The sequence below is a fragment of the Nyctibius grandis genome, chromosome 1 (genome assembly GCF_013368605.1).
Source record: "Nyctibius grandis isolate bNycGra1 chromosome 1, bNycGra1.pri, whole genome shotgun sequence".
Taxonomy (NCBI): Eukaryota; Metazoa; Chordata; class Aves; order Nyctibiiformes; family Nyctibiidae; genus Nyctibius; species Nyctibius grandis.
In genome coordinates this window covers 133,402,007-133,417,282 of record NC_090658.1, presented here as the reverse complement: position 1 = coordinate 133,417,282, position 15,276 = coordinate 133,402,007, and the positions used below count along the sequence as shown (strand labels likewise).

General features: G+C 73.9%; 1 protein-coding gene across 1 annotated transcript; it reads right to left on the bottom strand.

Annotated features, from left to right (window-relative positions):
• Window positions 1–106: 106 nt before the first annotated feature.
• CAD (carbamoyl-phosphate synthetase 2, aspartate transcarbamylase, and dihydroorotase) lies at window positions 107–14,982 on the bottom strand. Its single transcript, XM_068417021.1, has 44 exons — window positions 14,898–14,982; window positions 14,491–14,630; window positions 13,469–13,598; window positions 13,089–13,231; window positions 11,848–11,989; window positions 11,257–11,428; window positions 10,996–11,181; window positions 10,796–10,908; window positions 10,472–10,617; window positions 10,263–10,394; window positions 9,815–10,048; window positions 9,506–9,727; window positions 9,021–9,209; window positions 8,497–8,621; window positions 8,278–8,411; window positions 8,089–8,201; window positions 7,765–8,015; window positions 7,443–7,689; window positions 7,259–7,357; window positions 6,943–7,167; window positions 6,677–6,859; window positions 6,356–6,574; window positions 6,106–6,273; window positions 5,851–6,033; window positions 5,667–5,771; window positions 5,335–5,583; window positions 5,085–5,166; window positions 4,670–4,836; window positions 4,413–4,577; window positions 4,196–4,327; window positions 3,915–4,116; window positions 3,649–3,839; window positions 3,434–3,574; window positions 3,267–3,362; window positions 3,051–3,192; window positions 2,474–2,518; window positions 2,238–2,392; window positions 2,092–2,166; window positions 1,799–2,011; window positions 1,472–1,597; window positions 1,236–1,391; window positions 1,060–1,161; window positions 863–957; window positions 107–252 (listed from the first exon to the last, which is right to left on the bottom strand). Exons 1-44 carry the CDS (start codon window positions 14,980–14,982, stop codon window positions 150–152), a joined length of 6,723 nt encoding a protein of 2,240 aa, XP_068273122.1. The 3' UTR covers window positions 107–149.
• Window positions 14,983–15,276: the final 294 nt, after the last annotated feature.

The window sequence follows — 15,276 nt, the reverse complement described above, 5'->3', positions numbered from 1 at the left end:
ACGTCGCGGCGCGATGACGCAGCGGCGCGGTGACGCCATATTACGGCGCGGTGACGCCCTGTCGCGGCGCAGTGACGCCTTATGGCGGCGCGGTGAGGCCCGGTGGCGGCGCGGTGCGGCCGGTGTCAGCCCCCGGCGCCGTTTATTGCTCAGGAGCGGCCCAGCACGGTGGCCAGCAGCGCCATCCGCATGTACATCCCGTTCGCCGCCTGCCGGAAGTACGCGGCGCGCGGGTCCGAGTCCACCTCCACGCTGCGGAAGTGACGTCAGCCGCGGGCTGGCCCCGCCCCCCGAGCCCCCCCCCAGCGGGGACCCCCCGAGCGGGGACGGGACCCCCGGGGGACGGGACCCCGCGGGCCCAGCAGCACCGCAGCCCCCATCGCCCCCCAAACCCCCCAGGCCCCCCCTGCCCAGCACACTGCAGCCCCCAGACCCCCCCCAGACCCCCACACCCCCCCAACCGCTGCCCCCAGCACCCCACAGCCCCCCCGAACCCCCCCCCACAGCACAGACACCCCCACCCCACACCCCCTCAACACCCCACAGCCCCCCCACAACCCCCCCCCACAGCACAGACCCCCCCATCCCCCCCCAAGCCCCCCCAGCACACCACAGCCCCCGTACCCCCCAACGCCCCCCCAGCCCACCAGACACCCACACCCCGCCTAAGCCCCCCCCCACCACACCGCAGCCCCCTCCCAAAACCCCCCCAGCACCCCACAGCCCCCCCACCACACCACAGACACCCCACCCCACACCCCCTCAACACCCCCCAGCCCCCGTACCCCCAATGCCCCCCCAGCCCACCAGACACCCCACACCCCCCTAAGCCCCCCCCAGCACACCGCAGCCCCCCCCCCACCTGATCTCGTTGACGCGGGGCAGCGGGTGCATCACCACCATCCTCTCCTTGGCGCGGGTCATGATGTGGGGCGTGAGGATGAACTGCCCGAAGCACTGCGGGGGGCGGGGGGCTGCCCTGAGCTGCAGCAGGCAGAGCCCCCCCACCCCACCGAGGGCAGGCGGCTGCGGCCCCCCCCTTCCCACCCCCCTACTCACGGCCTCGTAGTCCTGGGCGCGGCGGAACCGCTCCTTCTGGATGCGGGTCATGTAGAGCACGTCCGTGTCCGGCAGCGCCTCCTCGATGCTCCCAAACTCCTCCTGGGGCGGCACCGTCAGCAGGGCCGGGGTGGGGGGGGGCGCGGGGCCTGTCCCCCCCCTCCCCACCCGCTCACCTGCTTGACGCCCTTGGAGGCCACGAAGGCGGTGATGTCGGGGGGCATGCGGAGCCCCGGGGGGGTGACGTAGCGCAGGTTGACGCGGTACTGGGTGAGCAGGCGGGCCAGCGAGTGCACCGTGCGCCCATGCTTCAGGTCACCCACCATGGTGATCTGCGGGGAGCCGTCAGCCCACCCTGGCCCCCCCGCCCCACACAGGGTTGGGGGCCCCCCCCCGCCCCCCTCCAGCTCACCGTCATGCCGTTGACGGTGCCCAGCTCCTCGCGGATGGTGAAGATGTCCAGCAGCGCCTGCGTGGGGTGCTCGCCCACCCCGTCCCCGGCGTTGATCACGGGCTTGCGACAGTGCCTGGCGGCCAGCTGGGGGGCACGGGGGGGGCTGAGCACGGCAGGATGCGGCCCCCACAGCGGGGGAGCATCATCCTGCTCCTGCTGCCAGGGTAGGACCCACCCAGCCCACCCTGTGCCCCCCCCATAGCACAGGCCACCCTCCCCATCACCAGGGCAGAACCCTGACACCGTCAGGGGGGGAGTGTGGCCACCCCCCAGCCCCCCCCTCACCTCGACGGCGCCCGGCTCGGGGTGCCGCAGCACCAGCACGTCGGCGTAGCAGCACATGGTCTGCACCGAGTCGGCCAGCGACTCGCCCTTCTGCACCGAGGACGTGGCCTCCGAGAAGGACAGGACGGAGCCCCCCAGGCGGCTCATGGCCGCCGCGAAGGAGCTGCTGGTCCGCGTGCTCGCCTCGTAGAACATGGACGCCATCACCTTGCCCTGCGGGGGCACCCGCGCCGTCACCGCGGGCACCCACGGCCCCGCTGGGGGTGCGGGCGGCCGCCCCGTGCCCAGCTCACCTTGAGGATGTCCAGGCTCCGCTCCTTCTGCACCAGCATGCGCAGGGTGTGCGCCACGTTGAACAGGTGGGACATCTGCGGGAGAGGGGCTCAGCGGGGGCGCCAGGCACCGAGCCCCCCCCTCCCCGTGCCCCCAGCCCGGGCACCTGGTCCTTGGAGAACTGCTGGACCGAGAGGACGTGTTGCCCGACGAGGGGGTGCAGCAGCGGGGAGGTCTGGAAGTGGGGCACGCCCTGGGGGGACGCCTGCCGCGGGAAGGGGCCCGGCGGGTAGGAGTAGCCGTCCTGGATGGCAGCCGGGTCTGCGGCACCGAGGGCAGCGGGGTCAGCCCGCGGGGGTGGTCCCGCAGAGCCCGCCCGCCCTGGGCCCCCGCAGCACTCACCCGCCTCCGCTGCCTTCCTGCCGGCCTTGTCGCGGGCGTCCTCGGCTGGGGTGGGAGAGGGGAGCGGCGGCGTTAGGGGGTGCCCAGCTCTCCTGGGGTGCTGCCAGCGCGGCAGCACCAGGCCAAAGCGCCACGGGCACCCAGAGCCCCAAGCACGCTGCTGTGCCCCGCGGAACCCGATCGGACACAACCCCAATCACAGTGGCAGGCGAGGGGTCCCCAAGGTGCCGTGCGGGACGGCAGTGGGCAGAGACAACGGTGCCCGGTGTCAACACGCGGCTGCCGGGGCAGCGGGGGCAGCCGGGGCCGGCGCGGCACCTGGGGGAGGGGATGCACTCGTGGGCTGCGTTAGTGCCGCGAGTGTGGCTGCGGGTCATTGTCCGAGCGAGCCCCCCCGACATTACCGGTGCCTCGGGCGCCCGGGCGGTGCGCGGCTCCCAGCCTCCGGAACGCTGGACGGGACACAAGGGCCGGCATCAGCGGGGCCGCCCCGCCACGGCCCCAGACCGGCACGGCACGCTCGCTGCCCCGCCACCGGCCCCCCCCCCGCGCTGCGCCGCGCCGCCCGCCCCCCTACCTGGCAGCCCGGGGTCGGAGGCCCGGTGGATGCGGGGCGGCAGGTGGAAGCGCCCGTCGCCCGCGGGGCCAGCCCGGCGGGGGCTGGGGGCTCGGCCGCGCAGCGTCTCGCCGGCCACCACGTGCCGGGGCCGCTCGGGGGTCTGCGAGGAGAGGCCAAGCTGCAGCCGGGGCGTGCCAGCGACCCCCCCACAGCCCCCCACGGGCACCCCCGTACCTTGGTGCTCTCCTTGGCGGGGGCCGCGTGTGGTGCCAGCACCGCGCCCGAGGGCCATTTCTTCACGTCCTGCCCGTAGCCGGGGGGCACCAGCACCTGCGGCCAAGGGGGTGACGGGGTCAGTGCTGGGGGAGCCCGGGGGGGCCGGAGGGGACGTGGGGCCTTACCTGCCCGTCGATGTAGGCGACCTCCCCGCGCAGGACCACCCTCCGCACCGTGCCCTTCACCTTCATGCCCTCGAAGGGCGTCCAGCGCGCCTTGGAGAAGGCCGTGCGGCCCGGCACGAGCCACTCGTGCTCCAGGTCCACCTGCCAGCACAGCGGGTCAGGGCCAGCGGGGCCAGGGCTGGGGCTGGGGGGGGGCGGGGCGGGCAAGGACCCACCTCCACGTAGGTGTCCTCCTGCGCCGGCAGCCCGAAGATCTTGCGGGGGTTCTCGTAGAGGCGCTGGACGATGTCCTCCACGGTGAGCCGCCCCTCGGACACGGCCGTCAGCAGCAGCGGCAGCATCGTCTCCAGGCCCGGGTAGCCGGGGGGCGGCTCCGGCCCCTGCTTCTCCTCCAGCGTGTGGGGGGCTGCGGGACGGGGCCGGTCACGGCGGGGCCCGCTGCCGTCCCCACCCTGCGCCCCCGCCATCCCCCGGGGCTCACCGTGGTCCGTGGTGAAGCAGTCGATGGTGTCCATGTTGTCCCAGAGCGCCTCCACGTCCCGGCGCGTGCCCAGCGGGGGCCGCACGGCCGCCCGGCCCTCCCCGAGGCGCCCCAGGTCATCCCGGCACAGGAAGAGGTGGTGCGGGGCCACCTCGCACGTCACCGGGACCCCCTTCTGCTTGGCGGCCTTGATGAGGAGGATCTGGGGGAGCCGGGGTGAGGGGGCGGCCCCACAGGGCCCCCTGCCCCGTCGCCCCCCATCTCCCCCCCGCACCGCTCACCTCCTCCCTGCGGGCCACGTGGCAGATGTGCACGGGGCGCTGGTGCAGCTGGGCCACCATCAGCACGGCGGCCACCGTCTGCCGCTCCGCGTGGGCCACCACGGGCAGGTGCCGCGGCCACTGCTCGAAGTGCTGCGGGGGGTACGGTGCCGTTAGTACCCCCGGTGCAGGGAGGGGGGTGTCCGGCCCCACGCCAGCCCCCACCGCGGCGGCTCACCTCCATCCACAGCGACACGTCGTCCATGCGCAGGCTGGAGAAGGTGTCGTTCAGGTACATCTTGAGGCCGGCGGCCGCCCCGGCCAGCGCGCCCAGCGAGCCGGCGTTCTCCGGGGAAGCCCCCAGGAAGAGGGCGAAGTCGCAGCGGGCACCGGCCTCGGCCAGCTGCGGGGGCGAGAGGCGGTGGGCGCCGGGCTGGGGCCAGGCACGCCGCAGCCGGCACCGCGGCGCCCGGGGAGGGAGCAGCAGCCCCTCACCTTCTGCGCCAGGGCGAAGGAGGCGGCGTCGGTGACGGCGGGGCTGGTGTTGGGCATGGCGCACACCATGGTGACGCCGCCGGCCAGGGCGGCCGCCGTGCCCGACGCAAAGTCCTCCTTGTGGGTGCCGCCCGGCTCGCGGAGGTGGACGTGGACGTCGATCAGGCCTGGGGAGGGGGCAGCGTCAGCCCCCGGCCCCGGGGGACGCGGGACACCCTGGCAGTGCAGGGAAACGTCTCCTCTTCCCCCTGTCCCCTCGGAGCCCCCAGCCCACCTCAGCGCTGCCCCCTCGGAGCCCCCAACCCACCTCCCAGCCCTGCACCCTCGGAGCCCCCAGCCCACCTCAGCGCTGCCCCCTCGGAGCCCCCAGCCCACCTCCCAGCCCTGCACCCTCGGAGCCCCCAGCCCCACGGACCTGGCAGGCGGATGAGCTTCTGGGACGTCATGCAGTCCACGTGCATCTTCAGCGGGGGGGCCACCCCGATCTGGCCCAGCGCCTGCGGGGATGGCGGCCGTGAGGCAGGACCCGTCTCGCGGGGACACGGCGGGTCAGAGCTCAGGTACGGGGCCACGGTAGGACCCCAAGAACGACCCTCCCACAGCAGCAGCGCCCACCCCACGGCATCCCCAGCAGGACTTCCCCACCCCCCCTCGCCCCAGCCCACCTCCACGAAGAGCTTGGTGCACTTGATGTCGATGATGAGGGGCACGGAGTAGTCCACAGCCAGGCGGCGGGTGCGGTAGCCCTTGGTGACGAAGGAGGAGAGGCGGCGGCCCCCCGAGTTGCGCATCGAGAGGTTGATGACCATCTCGAAGTGGTTCTCGGCCAGGTAGTCCAGGATGCTGCGCTGGGTCTCGCGGGCGCCGGCCTCGCTGCCGTCCGCCTCCTCGAAGTGCCAGTCCACGGCCATCACCTGCCAGCGGTGACACCCGTCAGGGCCCCGCACCCCCCACCCGAGGGCACCCCCGGCCCCCCCGCCGGCCCCCCAGCCCCGACCTTGATGCCGTGCTCAGTGTAGAAGTCGGCGGTGCCCAGGCTGGCGTAGAGCTTGTAGCCGAGGCTCTCCAGGGTCCGCACCGTGGGCAGCAGCTCGCTCTTGTTCTGCAACGACCCCGGGGCCGGTCAGAGGGCAGAGGGGGCACCCCGGTGCCCACCCCGGCCCCCGCCCCGCCCCACACACCTTGTAGCTGCCGATGGTCAGCAGGATGTTCTTCTTAGGGATCTTGAAGCCGGTGCTGAGCATGGCCTTCAGGTAGGCCTCGCAGCGGTTCTCCCCGAAGCAGGCCACCTCGCCCGTGCTCGTCATCTCCACGCCCAGCACCACGTCGGCGCCCGCCAGGCGCGAGAAGGAGAACTGGGGCACCTGGGGGGCAGGGGGGGGCTCAGGGACCGCCTGGCCACGTGCCCCAGCCCGGCCCCCACGGCCCCCGCTCACCTTGACGCCAACGATGCCCGTGCCCGTCATCAGCCCCACGGGCTCCACGTCCTCGCCCATGATCACCTGGGTGGCCAGAGCCACCAGGTCCACTCCCAGGGTCTTGGAGACGAAGGGGAAGGAGCGGGAGACGCGGACGTTGCACTCGATCACCTTCAGCTGGTCGTCCTGGGGGACAGGGGAGGGTGTGAGGCACGTCTGGGGCTGCAGCGTGTCCCCCCACCGGCACCATGTCCCCCAGCTGAGGCACCTTGGCGATGAGCTGCAGGTTGAAGGGCCCGGTGACCTGCAGCTCCTGCCCAACGGCGTGGACGATGGCCTTGATGCGCTCCAGCGTCTTGGGGGTGATGTCCTGGGGGGGCGTCACCAGCGTGGCATCGCCCGAGTGCACCCCGGCGTTCTCCACGTGCTCCGAGATGGCCACGGCCACCACCACGCCGTCGCAGGCCACCGCGTCCACGTCTATCTCCTGCGAGCAGGGACACGGTCACTGCCCAGCCCTGGGGCAGGGGGATGGGGTTCTCGGGGGGAGCGGGGGCGCTCCGGGGCCAGAGCAGCCTCCCAGATGGACCTTGGCCTCCTGGATGAACTTGGAGATGACGACGGGCTGCTCCTTGGACACGGCCACGGCGTTGCTCAGGAACTTCTCCAGGTCGCTGTCCGAGTAGGCCACGTTCATGGCGGCGCCGCTCAGCACGTAGGAGGGGCGCACGACGCAGGGATAGCCCACCTTGCAGCAGAAGTGCTTGGCCGACTGCAGGAGAGACGGCGCCCTCAGGGGACGTGCCGAGGGCCGGTCCCCTCCCCGGGCAGCCCCGTCCCCCCCGCGCCCCCCACCTCCATGTCGGAGAGCTCCTTCCAGAGGGGCTGGCTGATGCCGATGGAGTCGAGCAGGCGGGAGAACTTGAAGCGGTTCTCGGCCGAGTCGATGGCCTCCGGGGAGGTGCCCAGGACGCGGCACTGCTGCCGGTGCAGGGCCATGGCGATGTTGTTGGGCAGCTGCCCGCCCATGGACAGGATCACGCCCTCGGGGTTCTCCAGCTCGTAGATGTCCATCACCACCTGCGGCACCGCGTGGGGCATGGCTGGCACCCGGGGGGGCACAGCGGCCCTCTCCCTGCCCCACGGCGGGCAGGCCCCCAGCCCCGCTCACCTCGAAGGAGATCTCATCGAAGTAGAGGCGGTCGCACATGTCGTAGTCGGTGCTCACCGTCTCGGGGTTGTAGTTCACCATGATGGTCTTGAAGCCCATCTGCCGGGGGAGCGGGACGGGGTGAGGCCACGGGTCCCCCCGCTCCACCCCCCGACCCCCCAGCCCCCCGCGGGGCCCCCCTGACCTTGCGGAGCTCCTGGATGCAGCCCACGGCGCACCAGTCGAACTCGACGCTGCTGCCGATGCGGTAGACGCCGGAGCCGATGACCATGACGTGGGGCTCACGGAAGGCCAGGTCGTGCTCGGTGCCGTTGTAGGTCAGGTACAGGTAGTTGGTCTGGGCCGGCCACTCCGCCGCCACCGTGTCGATCTGCTTCACCACCGGCAGGATCCCGAGGTCGCGCCGCATCTTGCGCACGGCCAGCTCGGTGCTGCGAGGGGCGGGGTGAGCACCGGGACGCCGGCCGGGGCGCGCCGCCGAGCCGCCCCCCTCCTCCCCGCCTCACCTGAGCACGGCCAGGGCCACCTGCTTGTCGGAGAAGCCGAGCTGCTTGGCCCGCTGGAGCACGGCGGGCGGCATGGCGCTCTGCTCCTCGCGGTACGACTCCAGCAGCACCGCGTGGTCCGCGATGTTCTTCATCTTGTGCAGGAACCAGCGGTCGATCTTGGTCAGCTCGTAGAGACGCTCGATGGAGTAGCCGGCCCGCAGCGCGGCCGCCAGCACGAAGATCCGCTTGTCCGTCGGTGTCTCCAGCTCCTGCCGGGCTGGGGGTGAGCAGACGGCCGCCTCCTCCCCAGCCCCAGCCCCCCCCACGCCTCCCCGCGCTCACCACGTCCGAGGCCGGCTTCACCGTGTGGTCAAAGCCCACGCAGTTCTCGTCCACCATCCTCAGCGCCTTCTGGAAAGCCTCCTCGAAGTTCCTCCCGATGGCCATGACCTCCCCTGGGGACGGGGCCGTGAGGGGCCGGACCCCGCACCCGCCGCGCTGCCCCCCCCGTGCTCACCCCACCCCGCTCACCCACGCTCTTCATGGAGCTGCCGATCTTGGTGCTGACGCGCAGGAACTTGCTGAGGTCCCAGCGCGGGATCTTCACCACGCAGTAGTCCAGGCTGGGCTCGAAGTTGGCCGTGGTGGAGTTGGTGACAGAGTTCCTGGGGAGGGGACGGGGGGGGGTCAGCGGCCGGGGCTGTCCCTGCCGGAGCAGCGCCCCATCCCGCGCCGCAGCGGCGCCGTTACCTGAGGAGGGGCAGGGGGATGCCCAGGGCCAGCTTGGCGGCCACGTAGGCCAGCGGGTAGCCAGTGGCCTTGCTGGCCAGGGCCGAGCTGCGGGAGAGCCGGGCGTTGACCTCGATGATGTAGTACTGCGGGCAGCGGGCGGGCAGGGTCAGCGGGGGGGGGTGCCGGGTGCGGCCACCGCAGCACAAGGCCCGGCACCGGCCACGTGGCTCCCTGGTGCTCGGCTGGCACCGAAGGGCACGTGGAGGGCACAGGTGAATAGCCACTGGGGGCAAACGCAAGGGCAGCCGGGCTGGGGAAGGGCAGCCATCGCCGACAGCCACAGCAGGACAGGGCTGGGCAGAGACCACCCAAGGGGGGAGCGGGAGGCCCAGCGCCCTGCTGTGCCCGGCCGTGCCACCGACACGGCGAGACCCTCTGGCACCCGGGCCGCTGGTGAGGCGCAGCCCCCCGGGACAGTGTGCGGCAGGACCTGCACCCCGGCTACCCCGGGTGGGGGTCGGCTGGGGGGGCGCCACGCTCACCTGCTCCGACTCGGGGTTCAGGGCAAACTGGATGTTGCACTCGCCCACGATGCCCAGGTGCCGCACCACCTTCACGGCCGTGCGCCGCAGCATGAAGTACTCGGTGTCGTTGAGGGTCTGGCTGGGCGCCACCACGATGGACTCGCCCGTGTGGATGCCCAGCGGGTCCAGGTTCTCCATGTTGCACACCTGGCAGCGAGGAGGGGGGGTCACCACTGGCTCTGGGGTCCCTCCCGGCTCCCACCGCCTCCCCCCTGCCCAAGGGACCGACGGGGGCTTGAACGTGAGCCCCCAGGACACCCTACGTGTTCCAGCCCCCCCAGAGCACGGGGGGTCCGGGGGGTCTGGCTCAAGGGGCGCAGCTCCCAGTGGCACACAGCAGCCGTACTGGTACCACGGAAGGGACTGGGGAGCCCCCCCTGGGGCAGGGTCCAGCGGGACCCCCTGCCCCGCAGCAGGCCCAGGCATCCCCCCTCGCCCCGTACCGTGACGCAGTTGTCGTAGGCGTCCCGCACCACCTCGTACTCGATCTCCTTCCAGCCCTTCAGGGACTTGTCCACCAGGACCTGGGAGGTGTGGGTGAAGGCCTGGCTCACCAGTGCCACCAGCTCCTCCCGGGTGTTGGCGAAGCCGGAGCCCAGGCCCCCCAGGGCGTAGGCAGAGCGCACCAGCACCGGGTACCCCAACCGCTCGGCCGCCGCCTGCGCCTGCGGAGAGCACGGGGGTCACGATGTGAACGGGGAGGGTGGCACCCTGCCCGGGAGCTCCCCACCCATCCCACCCCACCCCCGGACCTGCTCCAGGGACGCCGCGGCCTCGCTGGGCGCCACGTGCTCCCCGATCTCCTCCATCTTCTCCACGAAGACCTTGCGATCCTCCGTCATCTCGACGGAGGCCACGGGGGTGCCCAGCACCCGCACGCGGTACCGCTCCAGCACGCCCGCCTTGGTGAGCTCCACGCCGCAGTTGAGGGCCGTCTGCCCCCCGAAGGTCAGCAGCACCCCGTCGGGGCGCTCGTTCCGGATCACCTGGGGGGCACGGGGCGGTGGGGCAGGGACCCACGGCGGTCCCACAGTGGGGCAGGGACCCACGGCGGTCCCACAGGATGCGCCTGGCACCCTCCAGCTGTCACCGTGCAACCCACCACGTATCAGCCACCCCACAGCCCCCCAGACACCCTCTTACCCCCCAGCCCCGTGCCCCCCAACCCACCCCTCCCGGCCGGCGCCCCGGGGTGCTCACCTGGGCGACGTACTCGGGGGTGATGGGCAGGAAGTAGACCTTGTCCGCCAGCCCCTTGGAGGTCTGCACCGTGGCGATGTTGGGGTTGATCAGCACCGTCTGGATGTTCTCCTCCTTCAGCGCTTTGATGGCCTCACGGGGAGCAGAGGGGTCACGGCTGGCAGCCCCAGGTGACCCCCACCCCCCGTGTCCCCGCGGCGGGCACTCACCTGTGACCCCGAGTAGTCGAACTCGCCCGCCTGCCCGATGGAGAGGCCACCGGAGCCCAGGATCAGCACCTTGCGGGGCCGGGCCGCCTCCTGGCCCCCCGCCGGCGCCTCGGCGTAGCTCAGCCAGTCCCGCAGGCGCTCCCGCACTGGGGGGGACGGGTGACACTGGGGCCGGGGCCACACGCACCCCCATGGACAGCCCCAGCCCCACACAACACCCACAGCCCTGCCCATGGCCCCCACATGCAGCCTGGCCCCACAGCCCCCCCCCCACAGCCCCCCAGCCATGGGTCCAGCCGCCCCTGCCCACCCCCCCGCACCCACCCGTCCGGGCGCCGCCGTCTCCGCTCCGCAGGTCCCGCGCCGCCTCCACAAAGACGTCGAAGAGCCCCTCCAGGTCCGTGGGGCCGGCGCGGTGCTCGGGGTGAAACTGGACGCTGTGGCAGGGGGGGTCAGGCAGGGCACGGCCGCGCACACCCCCCCCCCCGCCCCATTCCCCCCCCCAGCCCTGCCCCCGCGCCCACCTGAAGAAGGGCTTGTGCTGGTGGACGAGCCCCTCGTTGGAGCCGTCGTTGGCGTTGGTGAAGAGCGGGGCCCAGCCGGGCGGCAGGCTGCCGGCCTCCACCGCGAAGCCGTGGTTCTGCGCCGTGATGAAGCAGCGCCGCGTGTCCTCGTGCAGGCACGGCTGGTTGTGCCCGCGGTTCCCGTACCTGCGGCGGCGGCGGGACGGGCGTCAGGTCACCCCGCGGTGACCCCCCCACCCACCACCCCGGACCCCAGCTCACTTCATCTTGTAGGTGCGGGCGCCCAGGGCCAGCGAGAGCAGCTGGTGCCCCAGGCAGATCCCGAAGACGGGCTTGGGCCGGGGCGCGTCCAGCACGCGGCGCAGGCCGGACACCGTCTCCCGGCAGAGCTGCGGGTCCCCGGGGCCGTTGCTGATGAACAGCCCGTCAAAGTCTGTGCCGAGACAGCGGGGGGGTCAGAGCGGGCCCCCCGAGGCTCCCCAGCAGCCTGGGAGGGAGGCACCCCAAGCCCACAGCACGGTCACACCGAGGTGCCACAACCCCCGTGCCGGTGGCAGCAAGGCCTCCCAGCCCCCCACGTGGGGTCACGTCAGGGCACCCTGATGCCAGAGACCCCCCTCCCAATCACAGCAAAGCCCCCCAAGCCCACACACCCCCCATCCCTGCCGGGTCACACCGAGGGCCCCGAGCCCCCAGGAAGGACAACACCGAGGCTCCCTGGCCGCACAGTGCGGAGCAGCACGCAGCTCCCCGCTGTCCCCAGCGCTGCTCAAGGAGGTGGTCCCTGCTGCAGGCCCCGTCCCCCCACCGCCCAGCAGGGCCCCGGGTGGCCCCCGGCCGCTGCCACCCCACCTGCGGTGTCCAGCGGATGGTCCCAGGGCACCACGGTGACGGCCGCCCCCCGCTCGCACAGGCACCGCACCTGGTTGTACTTGAGGCCGCAGTCGACGGCCGTGACGCGCAGCGACCCGCCGGGGTTGAACACGCGGGGGGTCTGCAGCGGGGGAGCGCAGGGCCCCGGGCCATCAACCGGCCCCCCCTGCCACCCCCAGCCCAGCGCCAGCCCCCTCTGCCACCCCCCAGCCCAGCGCCAGCCCCCTCTGCCACCCCCCAGCCCAGTGCCAGCCCCCTCTGCCACCCCCCAGCCCAGCGCCAGCCCCCTCTGCCATCCCCCAGCCCAGTGCCAGCCCCCTCTGCCATCCCCCAGCCCAGCGCCAGCCCCCTCTGCCACCCCCCAGCCTCCTCAGCCCCCCTCTGCCATCCCCCAGCCCAGCGCCAGCCCCCTCTGCCACCCCCCAGCCTCCTCAGCCCCCCTCTGCCGCCCCCCAGCCCAGTGCCAGCCCCCTCCGCCACCCCCCAGCCCAACGCTAGCCCCCCTCTGCCACCCCCCAGCCCAGTGCCAGCCCCCCTCTGCCACCCCCCAGCCCAGTGCCAGCCCCCTCTGCCATCCCCCAGTCCAATGCCAGCCCCCTCCGCCACCCCCCAGCCCAGCACCAGCCCCCCTCTGCCACCCCCCAGCCCAGCGCCAGCCCCCTCTGCCACCCCCCAGCCCAGCGCCAGCCCCCTCTGCCACCCCCCAGCCCAGCGCCAGCCCCCTCTGCCACCCCCCAGCCCAGCGCCAGCCCCCTCTGCCACCCCCCAGCCCAGCGCCAGCCCCCTCTGCCACCCCCCAGCCCAGTGCCAGCCCCCTCTGCCATCCCCCAGTCCAATGCCAGCCCCCTCTGCCACCCCCCAGCCCAGCGCCAGCCCCCTCTGCCGCCCCCCATCCCAGTGCCAGCCCCCTCTGCCATCCCCCAGCCCAGCGCCAGCCCCCTCTGCCACCCCCCAGCCCAGTGCCAGCCCCCCTCTGCCACCCCCCAGCCCAGCACCAGCCCCCTCCACCACCACCCAGCCCAGCACCAGCCCCCTCCGCCACCACCCAGCCCAGCACCAGCCCCCTCTGCCATCCCCCAGCCCAGCACCAGCCCCCCTCTGCCACCCCCCAGCCCAGTGCCAGCCCCCTCTGCCATCCCCCAGTCCAATGCCAGCCCCCTCCGCCACCCCCCCAGCTGCTCTGCCACCCCCAAGCCCCCCCTGCCACCCCCCAGCCCCACCTTCAGCGACACCTCCTGCACCAGGTGCCGCGTGTTGGGGTCCTCAAAGCAGAGGCTCTCCTCGGGGGTCCCGTCCGGCACCAGCTTCCCCAGCAGCGTCCCCTTCTCACGGATCTTCTTCGTCAGGGCCCGCGTGTCCACCCCTGCACGCCGGCCGTGAGACACAGCCCCGCGGCCCCGTCCCACCCGAGCAGGACCCCGCGCCCCAGCGACATCGTCACCCCCAACCGCCAACACGGTGTCGACCCCCTGGGGGGGGCAAACCCCAGCGCAGAGACAGGCCTGGTCCAGAACTCGCCGCGCCCTGGGCCGCAGCCCCTCAGCTGCCCCACAGCCACCCCCCAGCTCCCACCCCAACCCCGCGGTCTCCCCAGTCCCACCTTCCAGCCCGGGGATGTTCTGCTCCTTCAGCCACTGGTCGAGGGAGCGGGACGCGCTCCAGTGGCTGGGGGTCTCCGAGCACTCGCCCACCACCAGCGCAGCCACGTGGATCTTGCTGGACTCGAACCACTGCGGGGGGGGAAGGGAGTGAGCGTGGCTGGGCAGGGGGGCACCAGCCCGGGAGAAGCCCTGTGCACCCCTCGGGTGCTCGGCCTGGCCGTCCCCGTGGGGCACAGCAGGACGGCTACAGCCAGGGCTGGGGGAGCCCCGTGGGACAGGGACCCCATCCCTGGCCCAGCGCACAGGAGCAGCCCGCGCTGCCACCCCACAGAGCACGCTGGGCTGTCGCCATCCCCACCTCACCCCACACCCAGCCCCAAACACGCCAGTGCACCCTGTCCCATGGGACTGGGGCTCTGGTCCCTGGGAACGGGACCTGTGGGGCTGCAGCAGGGACCCACACGCCCCCGGCCCAGAGAGGGCTGCCGACAGCGAGCGCAGGGCTGGGGGCTCCTGGCCCACCAACGCAGGACAGGACTGGGCAGGACGGACCCCCAGGGTCGGCGTGGGGAGGCCCGACATGGCGTTACCCCAGCGGGGCCTGGACTCTGCCCTGGGACAGGCAGCGCGGAGGCTGGGGGGCTGGGAGGGGTGCGGGGCCTGGCGCAGGCGGCTCTGCCCCACCTCGCCCCGGGGGCTGGGACCCCCACCCCCAAGGGAGCCCCAGGGGGGGCAGACACACCGCCCTGCTCCCCACGTGCTGCCAGGGCACCCCGATCCCGTCACGGGGGTCTCCCCACCCTGCCCAGCTCCTCCTGGGAGCACCCTGGGCCCTGCGGCATCGGGGTCAAACCTCCGCCCGCCGACGCGTGCCGCAGCGGTGCCTGGCACCCGCTCCCCGCCCTGGCACCCTGCACCGGCCCGCGGGGTCTGGCAGCTCCGCGTGCTGCCTTCGCCCCGCTCCAGGGACATGCCCCGCGCCCCGCCGCCCGCACCACCACCCCCGGCCCCGCTCGCTCACCCTGCTGAGGCCGAAGGCGTCCGTCTCGTCCCGGGGGACCCCGTAGTTGCCGACGAGGGGGTAGGTGAGCACGAGGATCTGCGCCTTGTAGGAGGGGTCGGTGAGGGCCTCGGGGTAGCCCACCATGCCGGTCTGGAAGACTGCGAGCGCACGGAGAGGGCGGGGGGCGGCTGGGACGGAGCGGGGCGACCACCCCCCACCCCCGGCCCGGGCACGGCCGCCCCGCTCCCCCCGGGCCGGCCCCGCTCCTGCCCCACGGCGGGGCGCCGAGCGGAGGGGGGGTCCCCGCACCGGGCCGGACCCCTCCTCCATCCCCTCCCATCCCCGCTCTCCGGGCTCGGGCCGCCCCCCGACATCCGCCGCCGGCTCCAACCGGGTCCCGCTCCGGCCCCTCCCGCCGCACTCACCGACTTCCCCGGCGGCGGCGGCCCCGGCGGCCCCGAAGGGGCGTCCGCGCAGCACCGACCCGTCCTGCAGCACCAGGCAGCCCATGGCGGCTCCACGTGCGCGCTGGCGGCTCCGCGGCGGCGGCCGAGCGAGATGCGCGCACGGCGGCGGCGGCGGCGGCGGGAGGATCCGGGGCGGGGCCGGGCCGGGCCAGCCCCCGCGGCGGGGCGGGGCGGGGCGGGGGGAAAGGCCACGGCGCAGCACCTGGTTCACCGGACGGACGGCGGGGGGGCGCGCCGCGTTGCGGGGCACGACGGCGGGGCCGCAGGGGAACGGCGGCCCCTCGGATGGAGACCGGGCACGGCCAGCCCCGAGCGCGGCCCCAGGGGCACGACGGGG